At 41.7% G+C, this 19,597-nt stretch overlaps 1 protein-coding gene across 2 annotated transcripts; it reads left to right on the top strand.

Moving 5' to 3' along the window:
- Positions 1 to 3: 3 nt before the first annotated feature.
- Positions 4 to 19,283, top strand: BAG3 (BAG cochaperone 3). Of its 2 annotated transcripts, XM_068951580.1 has the most exons (4): positions 20 to 299; positions 11,933 to 12,292; positions 14,523 to 14,903; positions 17,971 to 19,283. In XM_068951580.1, exons 1-4 carry the CDS (start codon positions 135 to 137, stop codon positions 18,742 to 18,744), a joined length of 1,680 nt encoding a protein of 559 aa, XP_068807681.1. In that variant the 5' UTR covers positions 20 to 134; the 3' UTR covers positions 18,745 to 19,283. The 2 variants fall into 2 exon arrangements, with proteins under 2 accessions (XP_068807682.1, XP_068807681.1); XM_068951581.1 differs by lacking the exon at positions 14,523 to 14,903 and having other exon boundaries at positions 4 to 299.
- The last annotated feature ends 314 nt before the right edge of the window (positions 19,284 to 19,597 follow it).

Genomic DNA, 19,597 nt, shown 5'->3' with positions numbered 1-19,597 from the left:
GCCTTCCCCCTTTGCACAGAGCGGCTATTTCCAGACACTTCCAGCCCCTTGTCTCCTCCCTCCCTCCCGCCCCGCTTGATAAAGGCGCCTGGCCGGTTTCCCCGCCTGACACTGCAGCTCCTGTCTGGCCCGGCATGAGTGCCGCCACTCACTCCCCGCTGGTGCAGATGGAGGGCGGCAGCGCCGAGCCGCTGCCCCCCGGCTGGGAGATCAAGATCGACCCGCAGACCGGCTGGCCCTTCTTCGTGGATCACAACAGCCGCACCACCACCTGGAGCGACCCGCGCCTGCGGGCCGAGGTACGGCGGGTGGGGAGGTGGGTGCCCCGCTCCGCGCCGCGCTGCTCCGCTCCCTTCCGCGCCCCGCCGCAACTTCGGCGGAGCAGCTCGGAGCGGGCGGGGGGGGGGGGGGGGAAGAGGGGGGAGAGCCGGCGGGGCGGCGCGGCCGCGAAGGGCAAAGCCGTGACAGAGCGGGCGGGGAGGGGCCGCGGCCGTTGGCGCCGCGCGGCCGTTGGCGCCGGGGCGGGGGGCAGGGCGCGGCCGGCGGCCCCCGCCCGGGGGGGGGGCAGGGCGGCCGGCGCTCTCCTCAGTGCATGGCAATGCAGTGAGGCCAGGAGCTGCCTTTTGTCTCTGACGCACTGCAGTCCCTTTTTTGTGCATTAAATCATTTGATACCTCGGCCCCTGTAATGTTTATTTAAAGTTGGTTAAGTCCACCCAGCCTGCCTGGGAAGACGCAAAACTTTGATGCCTTTTTTTTTTTTTTTTTTTCCCCCTGCTCCGGGTAGTCCAAACAGTGAATGCGTTTAAAAAAAAAAAAAAAAAAACCTAGAAACCCAATCCAGAGTTTATAACTTGTCAAGGTTTCTTTTCTGGTCACAAAGTATCTCAGTAATTTTGCTGTCTGGTTTTGTTTTGTTTTTAAGCATGCTCAGGGAAAAGCTGTATCTTAGTCCAAATATGTCCATGGGAAGAGAGGCAGCTGAGGGGAGAGCGGGTGTGAGGGGGTAAGGGCCCTCCTCAGTGGCTCTTTCAAGTCAAACTCTCTTGGTTCCCGGGAATACAGCGATTTGACCAGTATTAGCGTTTCTGTAAAGAATGCAGTGACTAGCCAGAAAGTGCTGGAAACTTTGAGCGGCACCAGAAGTTCCGAGTCCAGTGGAAAAACAATTCCTGTGGGATTTTTTTGCGTTTTCATCCCCACTTGGCCACACTTTACAGCTGTCGCCTTCGATTTTTTGCGACTGAATGAAACGGGTGGCGAGGGAGCGTTCCTATCAAAAAGCGCTGACTGTTTTTTTTTTTTTTGATTTGGCCATCCTCGCTACCTAAAACGTCACCCAGAGTTAGGGCCTAGAAAAGGGCCCCCGCCACGTACCAGCGGAGGACAACCGCCCGGTGAAAGGCGGAGGGAGGCCGCAGCCTGGGCCTGTGCGGCGGAGCCACGCGCCTGGCCGTCGGCCGGTTGGCGCGGCTGCGCCGGGGAAGGGCTCCTGCGGCTTGGGCCGTGGCTGGGGCGCTGCCCGGCCGCGCGCCCGGCGTGAAGGCCGCCGGGTTGGCAGGAGGCTGTGTGATGAGCGTGACCGTGCTCGTGTCAGCCCTCGAGGGTCACGGCCGCCTTGCTGTTTTGGCCTCTTGGGAAGAGCCTCGCGCCTGCTTGCTGGGAAGGAGTTCTGCTTGGGTTGCTGTTTTAAGCAGTAGCCCCCTATTTAAGAAATATATATATATATATAAAAATTAATTGCATGAAACATATCTGCGATGCACCGTTTTGAAGATACCTGGTATCTTCAAAATGTGTCTTCAATATACATCACAGACTTTTTTTTTCTTGGTAGCCTTATATAAATTACAAGGGTCAAAGCACTAGATACAGATTGTTATTTCAAGAATGGAAGTTTTTCTAATTACTAATTGAATGATAACGGCCTATTTTGAGAGTGCAGACCGTAACTGAAATCTCAGTGTGAGAGCAGCGTGGTATTTAAAACAAATGACCAGGGTATACTCTTCTGGCATAGAGCTGCTCCATCAGGGTAGCTTAGTGCAGTTGCGTTCACAGATACAAGCTATTGTTTTGAGAGTGTGGAAATGAATCCAAATGGACAAAACATATCCTTCTGTCCCATTTGTGGCTTTTTAAGTGCTAGTTAATTTAATATGCAAGTGTATTGTTCTGGTCGTAATGTAAAGAGGCCTTAAAAAATGTAATTCAATAATGGGAATATAAAGAATAGCATAGGAAAAGTGCTTTAACTCCTTTTTGGAGACACTGTTCTCCTAGTATAATGAGGCACCTGTTACACTGGCTGCTATGGCAATAAAAAGAACAAAATAGTTAAGTATGTTTCTTACAACCATAAAACATAGATGAGGAGAAACTAGTGCTATTTTACTCAAAGGCTTCTGTTATGGAAATACTGCTTGATGCTAACCCATTTAAGAGAAAAATAACACTTAAGCTGCTTTTGGTAATTGCATGAACACAGGAATTTGAAGTGCTCTAATGGATCAGTCTTCTTTTGAGTAGGTGCCTGATACAAGACAAATTTTCAGCCCTATCTGATATGAAATCTGTGGTAATGAGAAGTACTTCTTCTCCTGCCAAGTTGCAAGGGTTATTACAAATAGAAAAAGTTGCACCTGCTTTTGAAGGGCTTTGGTGGAATATAGTGTTGATTTTGGAGAGCTGCAGTGTGATCTTGCTCACAGAAAAATCTCCATATCACCATCTCTTATGGTGATAGAAATTGTGTGTGACTGATCTGATAGGGCCACTTGCCAGAGCCTAGAGAGTCTGTTCAAATTAATGGACAGCTTCTGAAACATTCATTTGTTAAGTACCATTTTATTTACGAGTACTATTGAGCAAAAACTCAGAATGTGACTCGAGGAAAGTGTTTCTGTTCCTAAATAATATTTTTGTAGCTAAGCTACGCCAGAGAAGATAGAGATTGATCACTGACATTGAATTTCAAATCCAACAATGTTTTTTTTTTTTTTTTTTAAAGGCATTAGATACTACTTTTACTTAAACTAGTTGAGAAGGACTGAATTGCAAATACAGGCAGACAGAGGTGAGGTACTAACACTGTTCTCAATTCCTGTCGTTCTTAGGCTAACTCAGAACAGAAAACTTAGCTTGTGGGAGTGAGCTGAGAATTACAAAAGCTGACCGAATGTGTCAGACCTCATGCGTCTTTTGCTAGGATGATTATGCAGAGACAAAATTTGCATTGACTTCTTTAATGCATTGTTCTCTTGATCAACTGAAATCAGCCAGTGAACTAGTAATTTTATTGATCACCTTTATGATGTTCTTTAACCATTACAGTATATCTATCCATATGCTGTCCTGAATATTCATTCCACTTTTTCAAGAGACTTAGGTGAGCAAATGAGCTATCCCACTTTAAGTGGGCAGTGAATGAAGCACAGATAAAAAGCTAACTGAGCTTTTTTAGCTGAATGAGTAACGTAGTTGAGACAGTAGTAGTAATGAAGTCCCGTTCTGTCTAAGTTGTTGCTCTTGGTCTTCTCACTTACATTGGTGCCAAACCTGGAGTTAAGTGTGTTAGCTGCAGTAAACTATACCAGATTTATAGTCAGATTAAAGGAGCAGGAGCTCTCAAACTTGGTATGCTTGTATGAAATCATTGCAATATCAAACTGGATTAGGGAGAGCTGATCAAGAAAGAACAGAGAAAATCTCTTACCAGTCTCCAGTGAGAAAAAAGCCATGACTTTGCAGATGACTGAAAAGCAATTAAGCACTTGAACGAAGATCATTAGTCTACTGAGATGTTTTTGTTAATCATTAGTTAATAGTAAGTCATTTGAAAAGGGGGGGGGGGCTCACTCATGAGCATGTATATGCATGCTTTTACTAGAAAAGTGTTCTTCCTATAATTTCTTCTTTAGGATTATTGATTTTTGCATGCTTATTTGCTGTTTTCTGTCTTAGCTTATGTCATCGTAGCTCAGCTTACTTTCTGCAAGGTTGTCTTAAATGTTAAACCATTTAGTGGGTATTCCCCAAAAGGTTGATTTTAAAAAAAAGTATATTTAAAGAAGATAACGGAAACAAGGCTTGTATAAATATTCATTGATGCCCCTTGGATGTGTGGTTCTACATGCAGTAAACCAGTGGGAAATACTGCGACTAAAAATAGGCCAAAGAAACTGACTGTGCTGAGATTCACTGAACAAATATTGTGATCATCAATAGCTCACAAGTGCCTTATATTTGGGATTGTAGCTAGCTGGTACAGCTTTGAGTCCTGGAACAATCATAAAAGCGATAGATTTATTGGCTCCAACAATAATTGCACAGGCCTAAATAAAGGAAAAAAGCTATATTATCCTATTACTGATGGCGTCCTTAGTATTTCGGGAACAACTAACTACACCTAAGTTTCCATCCTCACCCCTTCTTTTACTTCATGACTTAGCCCTCTTTTCTCTCTGCTTCCCCAAATAAGTCTTAAGTCACTAGATTCCCATCTCTTTAGCCCTGACCTTATTTTTGAGCACTGGCTTCGCATGTTCAAGTTGACTGAAAAATTCCTAGTAGGCCAAATTGGAAATTACACTGAAAAGTCCAAACCACTTTGTGTAGTTATTTAAAGCCGCACTTGATTAGAACATGATAAACGGGGAGTTAATTTATGGAGGTACCAGTCAATCTGAAAGCAAGGTGGAAAAACTAGAAATGAGAAAAGAGAACATCAAGAAATTACTTTAGAAATAATGCAGCAGTGTCTGGGCAATCATGGAAAAAGAAAGATGAGACAGGTTTTGTGTGCCTAGTTCCTTACAACTGCCAGGACAGCGTACCTGTTCTCTAAATGAGAAGGAAAGAATGCTGTGCCAAGATTCTTAGCCAGGAATCATGTTTTTAACACCTATAACTTGTACACGGGCATAATCTTTCTGTAACCACATGGTGAAAACAGAATTGTTCCCCCTTGAACCGTGATAAGGCAGATAACAATCCAGTATGCTTTGAGATAGAGAGACAATATCATTCACGGGCAAGTTCTGTCTCCACCTTTTTCTGTGGCAGCTATGCTCTCTCTTCATGCCAAGTTACATATAAATGTGAAAAAGAGGAAAGGGCTTGTGAATACAAAGTTTCTTAACCTTACTTCTTCACAGATGAAAAGTGCTATATGTTCAAATACTTCACAGAAGCTGTTGTTCTGACTCTTTTTTTTTTTTTTCCCCTCCTTGGTTTTATAGATAGGAAGAAAATGAGACGGGGTGGTGAAGCGAGTTGTCTAACACCACTTAGTAGAGTGGCTAGCACAAAAGTATGTTTTTATGGCTGATGATGAAGTCTTATAATTGATAAATAGGATTCAGGGTAGCAAGTGTTTTTACAGTGTTGGAAGATTGCTATTTAAGAAAGTGAAATCGGAAAACGGCTATGTGCAAAACGAAATTTAGCTTAAGATGTAGACTTTAGCCATAGCCTTTGAAATTCACAGCTGACTCTTCAATGTGTTAGCTCTTTATTCCCCTTTTTATGGGGCAGTGCTTTGCTGCTTCTTGAGGCTTGTACTCTTCTGTGTTCCATGTTCCTGGCTCACAGCTAATAGAAAGAAAGCAATAGGTTGGCCACCTACTTCTTAGGCAAGCAGGCAGTAAACAGAAATACCTTAAACTATGTCATTCTTATGATCCTTGACAAGGAAATTTCTGTTAGTGCTCTAAAGGGCTTTTCTTCAAACCAGCGCATTAAACCTAACAAGGGTGGGTGATGACACCAACTCTCTTTCTGAGATCTCTCCGCTCTTTGTAGAAGTCACTGCTTTCTCAGAACATGCTCAGTTTAGCCCATCTGAGGCGTTGCGCGTGGCCAGCTTCGACTCACAGGCGTAAAGAGCATGTGTCTTCCTGCCTGGGCCAAGACATTTTAGCCTTAGAAGAATGAACTTAATGGTCAAAAAAGTACCGTCTTAGTTCCTGAAACAAGATTAGTCCACAAGACAGCCAACGTGTTGGCTCTGGTAAGGCTCTTAAGTTTGGAACAGTCTAGGACCTGTGATTAAATTTCTCCCTCAATCGTTAATAGTATTTGTTTATTTCTAGTGACATCATTGCCCTCTGCCACTGAGAGCACACACTGATGAAATACTTGTATAATACAACATTATAATTACAAGAGAGAACAAAAGCCCTGCTCACCACACATGTGTAAGTTATGAAGTAAAACTCAGCATTCAATAAATAAAACATCAGAAGCAGCTTGGTGTATAAATAGGTTACGTGATGTGACTTGACATGAAGACAGCTATGACTTCTGACTATGAAGACAGCTCATGAGACTAAACTTATTCATGGCTTCCTTCAGTCATTAGCTAATGATATCTTGCTCAAATACCTATGTGCTCAGTCCGTAGAGTGGAGCGCAAATAGTGAGTAAAAGAAAGAGCATGTGAAAATCCTCAGTGGCTGAAATAAGCAATAGGAAGTTACGGGTGAGTGCTTAGGGCAAATCAGTTTCTGCCTTGTCCACTTGAATTAATTCTCTGAGAAGTATTAATGGAACTTAATTTATGACTGTGTTGTACTATTAATATAGATAAACATATAGCACTGTTGAGAAACTTTTTAGTATTTTAATCAAGTTACAGGAAATACTTGGATGTGCTGATTTCTGTCAGTAGCAAAGGCATTGTAATACTTTTGACTTACCTACTTAGAGCAACAGAAAAGAAAATACTGATTTTCTAAGAGGGAAATACAGGAGGCTATGGAATCCAATTCTGATATGGACTATTTTGCCTGTCCATAACATATTTTTTTCATAAACAGAACTGATATACCATACTTAGATTTGAATATGAGATAATACTGGCTTTTTGGGCAATTAATAGCAAGTTCTGATTAAAAATATAGATTTAGTGTATGTACAAGGACTATTTAATTGTCCTATTTCAGTCACTCATTCCAGTTCCATTCCTTTACAAGAAAAGAGGATGATGGAATTATACTGCTCCCTGCTTTTTAAAAATACAGGATCAGGGCTTACAGTGATGGGAAGTGTGCTTTCAACTTAAGTCATAGCTTTTACTGGCATTTTCTGAGTCTTGTGAACAACCTGGATGCTTTTATTTGCGTGACATTCTTTACCACAGCAACTTAGAAGTTCATAACCATACTGAAGTCAATAGACCTTTTATTTGCGTATAGAAATACATATTTTCTCAATTGGTAATGTTAAATGTAAAATTTGTGTTCTTTTGCTAGATAATATTTACAAAACACAAGTGTATATTTACATCTTTGTACTGTTTTTGCTCCACAAGAGTTAAAGAAGTGCGAGGTGTATATGTTATATATATGTTTTAGAGAACTGAACCGATGTAGTTTCTGTGACTATATCAACATAGTTTAGGAAAAGTGTTAGAGTGTGATTGTAGCAAAACTTGTTAACTTCTTTTCCTTTGGATAATTTTAGTATAAGAGGAATGAAAAGTATAATATGCAAGTAACTTTAAAAGGAAGATTGCAAGTTTGATGCAACTATTCACGTAACCTAGTTTGCCTGCAGAATATTTTGACTGATTTCTGTATATCAGTACAGCCATCTTAGTGACTTAAATGGGAATTTGCTTGCATAAGTAGTGTCTGAATTTGCGGGTTTTTGTCTTTCAACCTGGAATAATACTTGAGCAGTCATTGGGGCACAGTAGGAGTTATGGCATTATCCACTGCAGATAGGACTGCTGTAGAGGGAATTTTGTTACATTTCGCTTTTCTCTCTCACTGGCGCACAGTGCCAGAACTCACTTAAAGTCTGTGACTAGGTTTAAGGATTTTAGCGTCATTCTGGACCATGCCCTTTCCATGGGAAGCCAAGTGGAGGATGTTGGGGTATGAAGTGTTTTTTCCAGTTGCACAACTTGTGCTGGCTGCACCTTTATTTATCGTGGTGATGACCTCGCAACAGAAACGCATGTCCTCTTCCCAAGAGATGGGATCGCTGCAATTCCTCCCTTGCTGATCTTCCACCACTGTGTGGCTGTGTCACTTGCAGCTTGTCCAAAACACAGCGATGCATTTTTCTTTCTAGTTTGACCAGCACTTGTTCCCTGTTCCTTACGGTAGTGGTTGATGAAATGGTGGACTGGATCTGAGTTTCTAGTGTTGTTTAAAGCTATCTGAAATGTAGGCTAGGACGGTTTTTAACATTTCTGAACTTTTTTGAGGGAGTTTGTGCTTTTGCGCCCCTTCCTTTTGGGGGTTCTGTCCCTTATATTTAAACTGAGCATTTGATGACAACTTGGATTCCGATAACGTTCATTGTCAGTTGTTGTACTTACGAGGAACTTCAGATCTATTGTTTCTTGCAATTTTCTTCAATTTTATTCTCAAAATAATTCTTGATTCCCTGGGTGAGAGGAGGAGAAGTTTACTTTGTTTTCTTAAGCAGTAATAGGAATGTGGTTCCTGTTTTCCGTATTTGAACTGGGAAGGAGGAGGGACTGAGTCTTTTATTTGTTTATTGTTCATATCTTTTTATGCAGGTTTGTGCTAAATGTGAACTCAGGACTTGTTAATATAACAAGCAAAAAATGCATTTATTATAGGGCAAATAAAAACTGAAAAAGAAATGTTTGGTCTCCTGGCTGGCAGTGCTCTGAAATCTGAGAATGAAAGTGTTGAGAGGGAATCCAAGAATCTCTTTCCCGTAGTATTGCAATAGGAATTTTCTAGAGCTGGCTGCCGCTCCTCCTCCCTTGTCACACTATCCCTGCATAGCAGTGAGTGTCTCCTGTCACGAGTCGCCCAAACCTGCTCCTCCAGGTTGGCAGTGTAGGCTGTCCCGTAGTCAGCAGAGGATTCCCCCCGCTGAAAGGGGTCCACATGGCCCTGCTCTTGTGCTGGGCCTGCATTAAAAAGGAGACCCGCACACTTGGAGCGGTCTGACTCAACGAAGGCAGTGTGTTCCAGTACCTCTCCTCAACCCGTGGTGTTTCAAAAGGTAGATTCTGCATTTTCGCAGATGTATGAAACTGTGGGAAGAGAGGGAACAGGAGGGAACAGGCAGGAAGAAGGAACATTGAGAATGTGATACTAACGGGCTAACATAAGCAACTGTTTGTGGAATTAAATATTAATTAAATATTGAGAAGAACTATGTGGATCAGCAAGAACAGTTGTGATGAGAGCACCTTTCCTAAACCTCTGATCTGTCTGCATCAGTCACTGATAGTGGAAGAAAAAGGGAACTGCCATTTGTTCCTTTACTGAGGACAGCTTCAATATAACAGTACTGTTGGGAGACCCAAAAAAAGTGCCCCTTAGTTAGCAGACTTGACCGGGGGGGGGGGGGGAACCCTGGAACGAAGGACCAACTCTAAATGCTAACTTTCCACAGGAGCAGGATGAGTTGTTTTGCAGCTGTAAGAATAAATGACAAATTACAAGAGTGTAGTTTATGCTGCTGCTCTTAAAGAGGAGGCACTTCAGATATAAACTGAGTCGTTTAAAAAAGCAGTCCAACCTGATTTTTCTTTGACTTTGTACTGCTTGTTTTGTAGTTCTCACCAGGGCTTAAGTTGCAGAGGCAGATCTGTCAGATTGCTAAATGGTTCAAAACAAGGGCAGCCTAAAGGATCTGAAAACACGGATACAGATGAGGAAACCCGTGGTCCAAATCATAGGAAGGTATTCATGGACAGTAGAGGGGAATGGGACATTGTGAATGTTGAAGCCTTGGCAAGGATTTTCTTGTTTAGGGATTACTCCAGAAGACTGAAGGGCTCATCCCAAAATAGAGCCGTTCAAAAGACTGCAAGCGCTTAAAATTTCAAGAAAGGTAGGAGCTAGCCTCTAATCCCTTGCGGTGGAATAGTTCTACTTGCACCTTGCTCGATGGAGTGGAGCATGAGTGGAGTAACCATGGCCAAGAGACTTCCCTTGCTAGGAGATCTGTAGGTATTCCTGGCCCACTCAGCTCCTAAACTTTTCCCAACTTTGACCCTTCCTACAGGGAGCCTGGCAGTGCTCGAAGTGAGTGAATCTCCTTTTTATAGTAGTGAGAGATCTGAATCTAGGTGGGGTGGCCCGCTCTGATTTCTCTGGTGACATCCACCGCTTGCCTGCCCCCTCTGTCAGAGGAGAGCTTTCCTCGTGCAGAGCAGCTGGTGCGAGCCAGGCATGAATGTATTGAGTCAGCACTGAGCCGCAAGGTGTTTCTTCCGAGTGTCGAATCATCAGTTTTCCTCGCTGGGAGGCAGCCTGCTCAGCTCCACTCACTTGGCAGAAATTTGGCTTTGCACATGGCTTCACATTGTTGCTAGCTGAGCACAACTCAAATCTCTTTTCCGGCAAATTCAGTTTGCTGGCACAGCTGCATGCTCCCCCAGATCCTAGAAGAAACACCTGCCAGGAGCAGTGCAGATTCTGGTGATACTGGAAACGTCATTGGTCCAGCAGAAGGTGAATTGACAAATAATGCAGTTGTTGGTCCTCAGGGTCTTGAAGCCCTTAGACCATCTATGTGCAGCGGATGAATATAGTTTCCTGGTAGAGTGAGTTTAAAATGACTCATCTGTTGGTGGTGGATCCCAGTGCAGAACTTGGCATGAGATCATCCTTGTTCTGTAACTGGAAAAGCCAACTTCAAATTACTTTCCTCTGAGAATTTTCTGGGCCTAATCCTTTTACTGACAAAAAAACCCTCCACAATCAAAGGAAAAATCCTGAAAAAGGCATAGAGAAGGAAGTACAACATCAATGCCTCTGGCTTTAAACTTCTTCCTTTCTGTATTTTAACCTTTATTTTATTAACTTACTAAATAATGGAAGTTATTCTCTGAGGATTCATAGCTTACAGGATTTCTCAGAAATTGTTTTTTAAAGTCATACTGCCATAAAGGAGGAGCACTCAAAATCTGGTCGGTGAAATAGTTAATTCTTCCCGTAGTGAATGCGTATATTCCTGCATACAGAAGCTACATAAACTAAATATTTTTGCAGCTTAAACACCTCTTTAAAAATAGGGTTTCTAGCACTTGCACCATATGTCCCCCTTATTAAATTCTCCTCTTACTGAATAATGACATTACCCTCTGAATGACAGCGGTGCTTGTTATATGATCTGACTTAGAGATACATCTGGAACTTGGCCCTAGCAGGGCCTCAAAATAGAATGACTGTTGCAGGAAGAACTTATTAGAGGACTTAGGAGGGATCTTAGTACAGACCACTTCCACCCTTGCCAGACCTTTGACATTGTCCAGTAAGCATACTCAGACAACAGGGAATTATTTTGTTTTTCAGCATTTTCCTCTTTATTACATGATTCTGTCTTCCCCTTTCCCCTCTCTCAATATTTACTGAAACGAATCCTCTCTTAACTGAAAGCGAATATGTTCTTCGGCATCCAGCATCAGTAACTCTTAGATAGCCAGTGGGAAGAACAAGACCGATAAACATTGCACTTTGGATAGGATTAGGCTTTCTTGGAAGTTTGTTTTCAAATCTTAATTATTGCACCAGGTGTATTCTGAGAGGTGCTACGGAAATGTCTCTGGTCTCACAGACACTTGTTTAAATTGGAGTATCTCCATCTGAAGTGGGTAGGCTGGTGGCTATATGCAAGTAATGTATGTTAAATGAGAAACTCTGTTGTAATTAGGCAGATATTTCAAAGCCCGAGTTGGTATTTATGAGAAGTGGTGGGGGGGGGGGGGAAGAGACATAAAAATAAAATAAATTGTTTAGCTTCCTTTCTTCTCTTACCTGCAGTTCTGAATAGTTTGCAACCATAGCTAAATACTCTGCTCAGAACCGGGAGGGTCTGGAGTTCTAGTACACCGTTGATGCTGCTTTTAAGACAGACCTTTAGGGCTGCTTTTCCTTACGAGGTGCTTTGAGCCGAGTTGCTAGTAAATGCTGTGTCATGTTTTTAACTTGTAGGAAGGCCAGTCATCAGCAAACGGTCCATCTCGTGATAGTCCAAAGCAACCGCAAGCAAGAGAAGGAAACATGGGATACCCAAAACTCCGGGCTGGCTATATCCCCATTCCAGTCATCCACGAGGGCATTGATATCAGACAGCAGCACCCCTGCTTTTCTGCTCCACAACCTGGTGTGCAACAACGGTTCAAGACAGAAGCTGTGCCTACCACAGTGCAGGCACAGCCACCTTTAAGGGGGGCCTATGCCCGCTCCGAGTCCCCTTCAAGGGGACCTGCTGAAGCCTCTCCAGCAGATAAACAATGTGGACAGACAACAGCAGCTGCAACGGCCCAAGCTCCAGCTACACATGGACCTGAGGTAACTTGTCAATATTGCTAGGGTGTGTTTGCATTAGTCTTTGCAACATTTATGACCTGAATGTCACGAGGGTAGTTTATCCTTCAGATATCCGAACTTACCACAGGATTACATTTTCCAGATACTTCCAGAGTATTCAAATGCGAAAGTGCACAGTCATCTCAGAATAAGTATTTAACATTTTTCTACTATCGTTACGTTCTCATTCTCAAATGATTATGCAGAAACGAATGCATGTAAATTGTTTCTGAAAAAAGAGAGCCTCTGAGTCACGCAGGTTGTCTTTCTTACAGTAGATGAGGACTGCTTATGATTTATGCCAGTTACTCTGTAAGCTGAGTATGCAGGCAAGTCTCCTGTGTTCTGGGCTGTAAGTAAGAAACCATGAAGTGAAAAAGTGAATGAGGCAAAAATAAACGTGGCTAGTTAGCTAACAACCTAGGCCGTTTTAGAAGTTTGTGTGGTTGTGATCTTTGCTTTCCAATTTAATACTTCACTTTTATTAAGTGTATAAATTTACATACATAGAGCTTTAAAAATGAATTGTAAAATGGTTTTGTCCTTCAGTGGTATGTTAAAATAGATACAAACCATGAACTCCTTTAAAAAAAAAAAAAAAGTCACCTTGCTTGCTTTTTGTGTCGGAAGATATGATTTTTGGCTTGCTTGTTCTCTCTAGAGAATTAGCAGAAACTGTATCCTTGTAATGTACAAAAATGTTAACCTTACTTTTACTCAAAGGAAGAGAAGCAGAAAATTCAGCCTTTCTGGATTTGAAAATATATCAACAAGTCTGTAATTCAGCAGTAGCGGATTTCGCTCTAAAATTTGAATCTGAACAATGTGATTAAAAATCTATTAGCCATTGTCTCAGCTGTCTCAACCAGCAGTGCTTTGTCCATGCAGTCCAGTCCGTTTACTCCTCTTGAAACTGTGCACTACACCAACCCAGCTACTTGTTTTCATTCTTCCCCAGTGTAGCCAGAACTCCCTAATTGCACTGTCTAATCTGTATAGTCGGTTCTTCCTTCTCTCAGCGCAGTACAGTTGGGCAGTTAGGTGCTTTGTCTCATACACAAAGTGGCTGCGGGAACATGTCACCTGTGCCCCCTCCTGCAGAGCTTCGGGATAGCTACTGAGGTCCTGAGAACTTGCTGTTATCGACTTAGGCAACATGGTATGGACGTTAACTGACCAGACCCTGTGGTTGTGCCTTTGTAACCCACGTAGACAAGGCCACCAGTGGTGGCAGTGATGGGTACAGTAATACAAACAAGTATTTATTTATTTATTCATTTATTTTAGGTTGCTGTTGCATAGATAGTGGAACTGACGTAACAGGTCACTGGTACCAAAAGAGAGGTCTTGTTCCCCTTCCCCTCCTGCCTTGTCTCCCCTTCCCTCGCTTCTGGCTGTATTGTCCTGCCCTTTCCCTTGTGCCAACTCCAGTCTGACCTGGCCTTTCACTGAGCTAGTTAACAAACCTGTCAGAAATCAATCTTTTTTTTCCTAGCTAGTGGGTTAAATCGGCTCGGAGAATGATCTGACAGCTGCTGCAGTTCATGCAAAGTTGGTGATGGCATGGAAACAGGGAGGGGGCTGTGAACTAATAAACTGCCTTTCCCTCTTCCATAGAACCGTACACGTGCTGGGAACTGGATTCAACAGTGGTTCCAGTGCTAGGTCTATGCTAAGACAAGTCTAAACTATGGCAGCTGTCATTGCTGGTTACTAGAAAGTCTTAGGAGGAAGAAAGGGCATTAACTAGATGTACATTGCCATCGCCTGCTACGAAATTACATGTTTAAAACCAAACACAATCTGTTAAGTGTGGTCAGGATCAGAAGGCTACACTTTGTGCCTCTGTTAGTGGTTTATTTTTGTCTCTAGCATGTAATTTGTTTGCTTAACTTCAGTTTGCCTCAAATCTAACAGGTTTAGACAGGAACAGCCATGTAAAAGCAGAAAACGTTCTGACTGAACATCCCCTCCCTACCCATTTGAGGGATGGGAATGCTGTAGCTCAGGTTACTACTTGTTATAATGATGCTCTCTCACTAATTCTGTGGTTTGTCTAATGAGGCCCTTGGCAAAAAAAAAAAAAAAGGGAAGTAGATCCTTTGCATGCCAGAAACAGGTTCAGTTTCCATGACTATCTCTTTCTTTTTTCTTTGGAAATAAAAAGTACTGCAAGGGTTAAAATTAATAATGGATTTTGTTTTCATGGCAGCCTCAGTCTCCTGGAGCTTCTGATTCACCAACGGTTTCCCCTCAGTCATCTGGCAGATCCAACACAGGAAGCCATCAGCTTCCTCGTGGTTATATTTCAATTCCTGTGATCCATGAAAATGTCCAAAGGCAGCCATCTCAAGTCTATCATCAGGCACAGAAGACGCACTACCCTGCCCAGCAGAGTGAATACCAAGCCCACCAACCAGTGTTTCACAAAATTCAACCAGATGACAGGGAGCCTAAGACAGCACGAGCCCAGTCTCCATTCAGAATGTCTCAGAAAGGTTCATCGAGTCGTGAAAGCTCACCAGCCAGAGTTACCACTCAGATACAGCCCCCAGCTCCTATCAGAGTACAGACAGTTGTAGACAGACCCCAGGTATGTAGACTGGGGAAGGTAAACACATGTCAGTTACTTTGTTCAATATGGCTAGAGGTGGGTAATGTTTTAGGTGCTTTCATGTACCTGTTAGTATGAGACAACTTTCCATTACTGGACTTAGACAAGTTGAGAAATTCTAATTGATAACAGCCTTGTTGTTGAGATAACACATTAGCAGCAAGCTACCTTTCTACCTATCACGAAGTCTTTAGATCATTGAACTACACTAAGCAGATCGCTTTTAACATGCAGAAATTGGTTTTCCTCTCGTCAGAGTATAACTTGGTGTAATTACACTGAGGTCACTGATGTGGCAGTATGTTTGTGAGAAGAAAATCAGGTCTATGAGATTTGCGGCATTCATGTAAATACACCTCATGAGTGTCTCAGAACCATTTAGAATAGCATCAGAGGCAAAAAGTAATTTCAGTTATGATGAAAGAGGATCAACAAAATTTAGTCTTAAGCCTTTTTCTTCTTCCTACACAAAGTACGTTCTTGTTCACAGATGAATATCCTGGAACAACAATTTTGCAGCTTGTTCAGAATAGTGAAGTTCTTCCTTGCAAACTATTTTTCTCATAATATAAGACCAGTAGGTGTTGAGCTAGACCAGTAGGTGTGTATGTTACACTAGTGTTTCTTTGATAATCAGAAATTTCAAACGTTTCTTCCTCTGTACACTGAACTAATAAATTTCACAGTAAGTATGACTCCTCCTTCGTCTTCCCTATTTCTGCCACTAAGTACCAACTCAGTGTCTGATATTGCATGTAAGATGTAATAACCTTAGTCTTCTTAACTCAGGGATTTAAAAGCAGAAATGTAGTGTTAGAAAATCCCATTCATTTATTTTGTCCAAACTGACGTTACAGGACTTCCACAGGCTGTTCAGCTTGCCCAAAACACATACCAAGCGTACTTCATACCCAGAACAAAAGTCAGAACAAAGACTGACTGAGATTTGAACTACAAGCTCATCCTATTCTGGGAATATATTATCGGTAAATAAATAGAGCCCATAACAGGAGGGAAGGACTAAAACTCGATTCAAATTTTAAATAGAAAGAACTTCCTTAAAAGTACAGATTGTAAACCTACTATTTTGAAACAATACCTTATACCTGTTGCTGCCCTTGGATACAGTTTATTTTAAGCATCTAAAGGTCAAAAGTAGCCACTTTGCATTACGTTTTAATGTAATTAAATTTTTTTCATGTTAAACTTTTTACTGTTAAATACCTTTTGAGTCAAGAATTCTTCAACACAAAAAGCTAACTTTTTTGGCAATTTGACACTTGTGAGTGTGTGGAAGGGGAAGGGGGTATATGTATTTTAAAAAAACCCCTAGATTTCATCTGTGGAGAGATTTTGCATTCAAACTGACAGAAGTAGAATTAAGTTAATACTTTCGGAAAACCCTTGTGCTGGACAAGAACAATCAAGACTTCATAATTACTGACATATCCTAGGTTTTAATACTGTTTACTTCTAAAAAGTGAGAATGGTGAGAATTTGAGCTCTCTCCTCAAATTTTATTCAATTTCTACGTGGATAAAGCATAACAGACTGTCAGTGTAGATGAGTTTTTGAAATTCAGGACACTTATTTATGTGATGTTAATATAAATGTATTTTACTTCAAGTGTCTACATCCATAAGAGCTGGATCATGTACCTTTCCAAAAGCACTGTATGTGCGCATGAATGAGTGAAGGGAGATGTCAGGGGAATGAAAATATGGGTCCTGTGAACTCCAGCTTTCCATTAAGACTTCAAAATCCTATTACTTTCAATTTTAATAAATTTCTGATTCAATGACTGTTATTTCTGTAGTAACCCCAGGGTTTATCTCTAACAGCTACAGTGACGTAAGATTGATAGAGTGACCTCTCCATGCAAACACTCTAAAAATAAAATCAGGGAAAACAAGCACTAAAAAAAAAAATATCTTGGGAATGGGATAAGAATAACCCAAAAGGAGATCACAACTCGGCAAAATACTGTTAACTCTGAGTTAGCGACGTACTGAGGATGACATCTGGACTGCACTGAAGTCAGCTGGAAAAACCTGTTAACTTCAGTCGGGTTAGGGCTTTGCTCTAAGGTTCTGTTTTATAAAATTGCTGGTAGAGCTGACTTCTGTGAGCATAGGCAGGATTCCATGGTTTGAAATTTAATGTCTTTGAAAGCCAATTGGCATTAGTAATCTCAGAGAGCTTCAGCATAGTAACTGTCTGCGTTTTTTGTGTTTTAGAACAGTAAAATTCAGCAATGCACAGGAATCATTTGAAATGCTCTAAAATTGCAGTTCTAAAACTACAGAAAATTGGATGTTGGGTAAAATGTGATTAAGCTCACCACCAATACACAAGAGAATGTACTAAAATTCACTTCTAAATGAGAATAGCAAGAACAGTATAGAACAAGAGTCCTCTGTCGGGCTCTTGGGCCAGTTATGCTGAACTCCCCATGCTGTGGCCAACGCTTTGGAGGGAGGGCCTGGCGAGCAGAGCGGGAGGCAGGGTAGCTTCCTTAGACCTGCCACAGTTTAGGACGGGGTGGGCAAAGTTGGGGGTGGTAATGGAAAGAAGAGGGGAAAGGGAAACTTTCTTGTCTCTGTTTCCTCTGCTTTCTTTGCCACTTGTTACCTTTTCCACATTCCTTGTCCTTACTGAGTCATTAGAGTCAGAACCAGCATTAGGAGCTAAGGGTACAGGGACATGGCACTGGAGAGCACCTTTTCCAAATGCCTGTAATGTAGTTCTCATGTTTAAGTACTATTCAAGGCCTAGATTTTAAAGAGCATCTTGTACCTTTTTGGGTACTCCAACCTGAGACAAATGGAAGGGCCTGAATTTCAGAAGAATAGGTACTGATATCTTCTGAAAATTCAAGATGTTTTTGTCTAGGAGGTTTCAAACTGGGTATCCATGGTTATGAGTTACTCCTGAAAATCTTGGATTACACTTTTCCTTTTTGTTAATTTTGTGGGGGGTTTTGTTTTCAAATGCAAAAAGAAATACTGTTTTTTATGTCTCAGCACAAACTTGTCTTCCTCACCAGGTTTCTCAGCAACAAGTCCCACCTCAAGAGCCACCAAGACCATCTCCACCACCTGAGAGCAAAACTGAAAACAAGGCAGTCCCACCACCTGATACTGAGATGCCTTCACCATATTTCCCAGTTCAGGTCATTCACCAGGAACAAGTTTCTAAACCACCACCCCAGAAGCCTTCAGCCATGCCTGAAAAAGTTGAGAAGAAGGTTCCTTGCCCAGCTAAGATTGTGCCCCCGCAGGAAAGGTCTGCTCCTGAAGAAGCTGCAACAGTGAAGACAATGGAAATGGGAGAACCTCAAAAGCATCCTGGTGTTTTGAAAGTGGAGGCAATTCTGGAGAAAGTACAAATGCTCGAGCAGGCAGTCGACTCCTTTGAAGGCAAGAAAACTGATAAAAAATACTTGATGATTGAAGAATATTTGACCAAAGAGTTGCTAGCCCTAGACTCAGTGGACCCCGAGGGTCGTGCAGATGTGCGCCAGGCCAGGAGAGATGGTGTAAGGAAGGTCCAGAACATTTTGGAAAGACTTGAACAGAAAGCAGAAGATGTCCCAGAACCAGTTCAAGTTGATGGACTTCAGTCAACTTTGCCAGAGCCTAAGCCACCACAGGAAATCATGGAGATTGAACCTGTGGTAATCAAGAGCAAGGAAGATACAAGTAATAAAGATGCTAGAGAGGAAACCAAAATGGAAAGACATCAACCTGAAACTAAGGAAGAAGTGTTTACCAATCTTGCCACCACAACAAACACATCTAATAATCCTACTGAACCATAGCCACGTGCTGAAATTAAAAGCTCTCAGACTTTATAACTTAAAGTGTGTTTAAGTGAATTTTAAGTTGCATGCATTTCCGGAGCTCTTTTCAACTGGTTTTTAATCAACATAGCAGCTTGGGACACAGTAAACACTTCGTGGGGGAAGGAGGGAGTTAGAAAGAAAGTAATGCATTTATCTTTATTCTTACACTATGTAAAAAATGTTTCAACAAACCCTGTATTTTAATCACTTTTAGGTCAGCTGAGTGCAAGAAAAAAAAAAAACAAACGATGTCAGGGTTAATATTGATGAGTGTTGTGTTAAGGTGTATTCTTTCGCAGGTGATTTTTGTAAAATCAATGCCCTGCCTTGTGAGAATACCAGTCCTTCTGTAAGTGTAGCCACTCTAACGGTAATGTTTTCTTTTTAATGATCACAGTTGGGCACTTTAAGTAATGATGGATAGAAAGTGTGTAAGAAACTGTGGGGATATTTATATGTGTGCAGGACTTCAATGCTATATTTTAAGAGGGAAATAAAATAATACAGAAGCCTAATTTAGTCTTGTGATTTTATAAGCTGGAAATGTAAGGGCAGTAATCAGTTTCAAATACACTCTTCTAAAAATAGAAATTTCTTTTTTGTACGTCATTGTAGTTGAAGTCTGACAGCTGCTTTCTTATCAAGACCAAAATGTGTCTTTTTCCATTCACTTGCCTCCTTTCAACTTCATTTTATATTACATATGTGGATTGAGGGAAGAGTTTGGCTTAATGTTTCTTCTTTTTCCTCTGTTCTCTCCTCTCCCCTCCATAGTCACCAGTCACCATAGATTTTTTTATAACATTAAGAAATTCATATCTACTGCTAT

Source organism: Struthio camelus, chromosome 7 (genome assembly GCF_040807025.1).
Source record: "Struthio camelus isolate bStrCam1 chromosome 7, bStrCam1.hap1, whole genome shotgun sequence".
In the NCBI taxonomy this organism is placed as follows: domain Eukaryota; kingdom Metazoa; phylum Chordata; class Aves; order Struthioniformes; family Struthionidae; genus Struthio; species Struthio camelus.
This window is presented reverse-complemented; position numbering and strand designations above follow the sequence as displayed.

Excerpts from the sequence above, each read along its gene's own strand:
- BAG3 (XM_068951580.1), top strand. The coding sequence starts at position 135 with ATGAGTGCCGCCACTCACTCCCCGCTGGTGCAGATGGAGGGCGGCAGC. Across the intron at positions 300-11,932 it reads ACCCGCGCCTGCGGGCCGAG|GAAGGCCAGTCATCAGCAAA; the intron begins GTACGGCGGGTG and ends TTTAACTTGTAG. Across the intron at positions 12,293-14,522 it reads CAGCTACACATGGACCTGAG|CCTCAGTCTCCTGGAGCTTC; the intron begins GTAACTTGTCAA and ends TTTTCATGGCAG.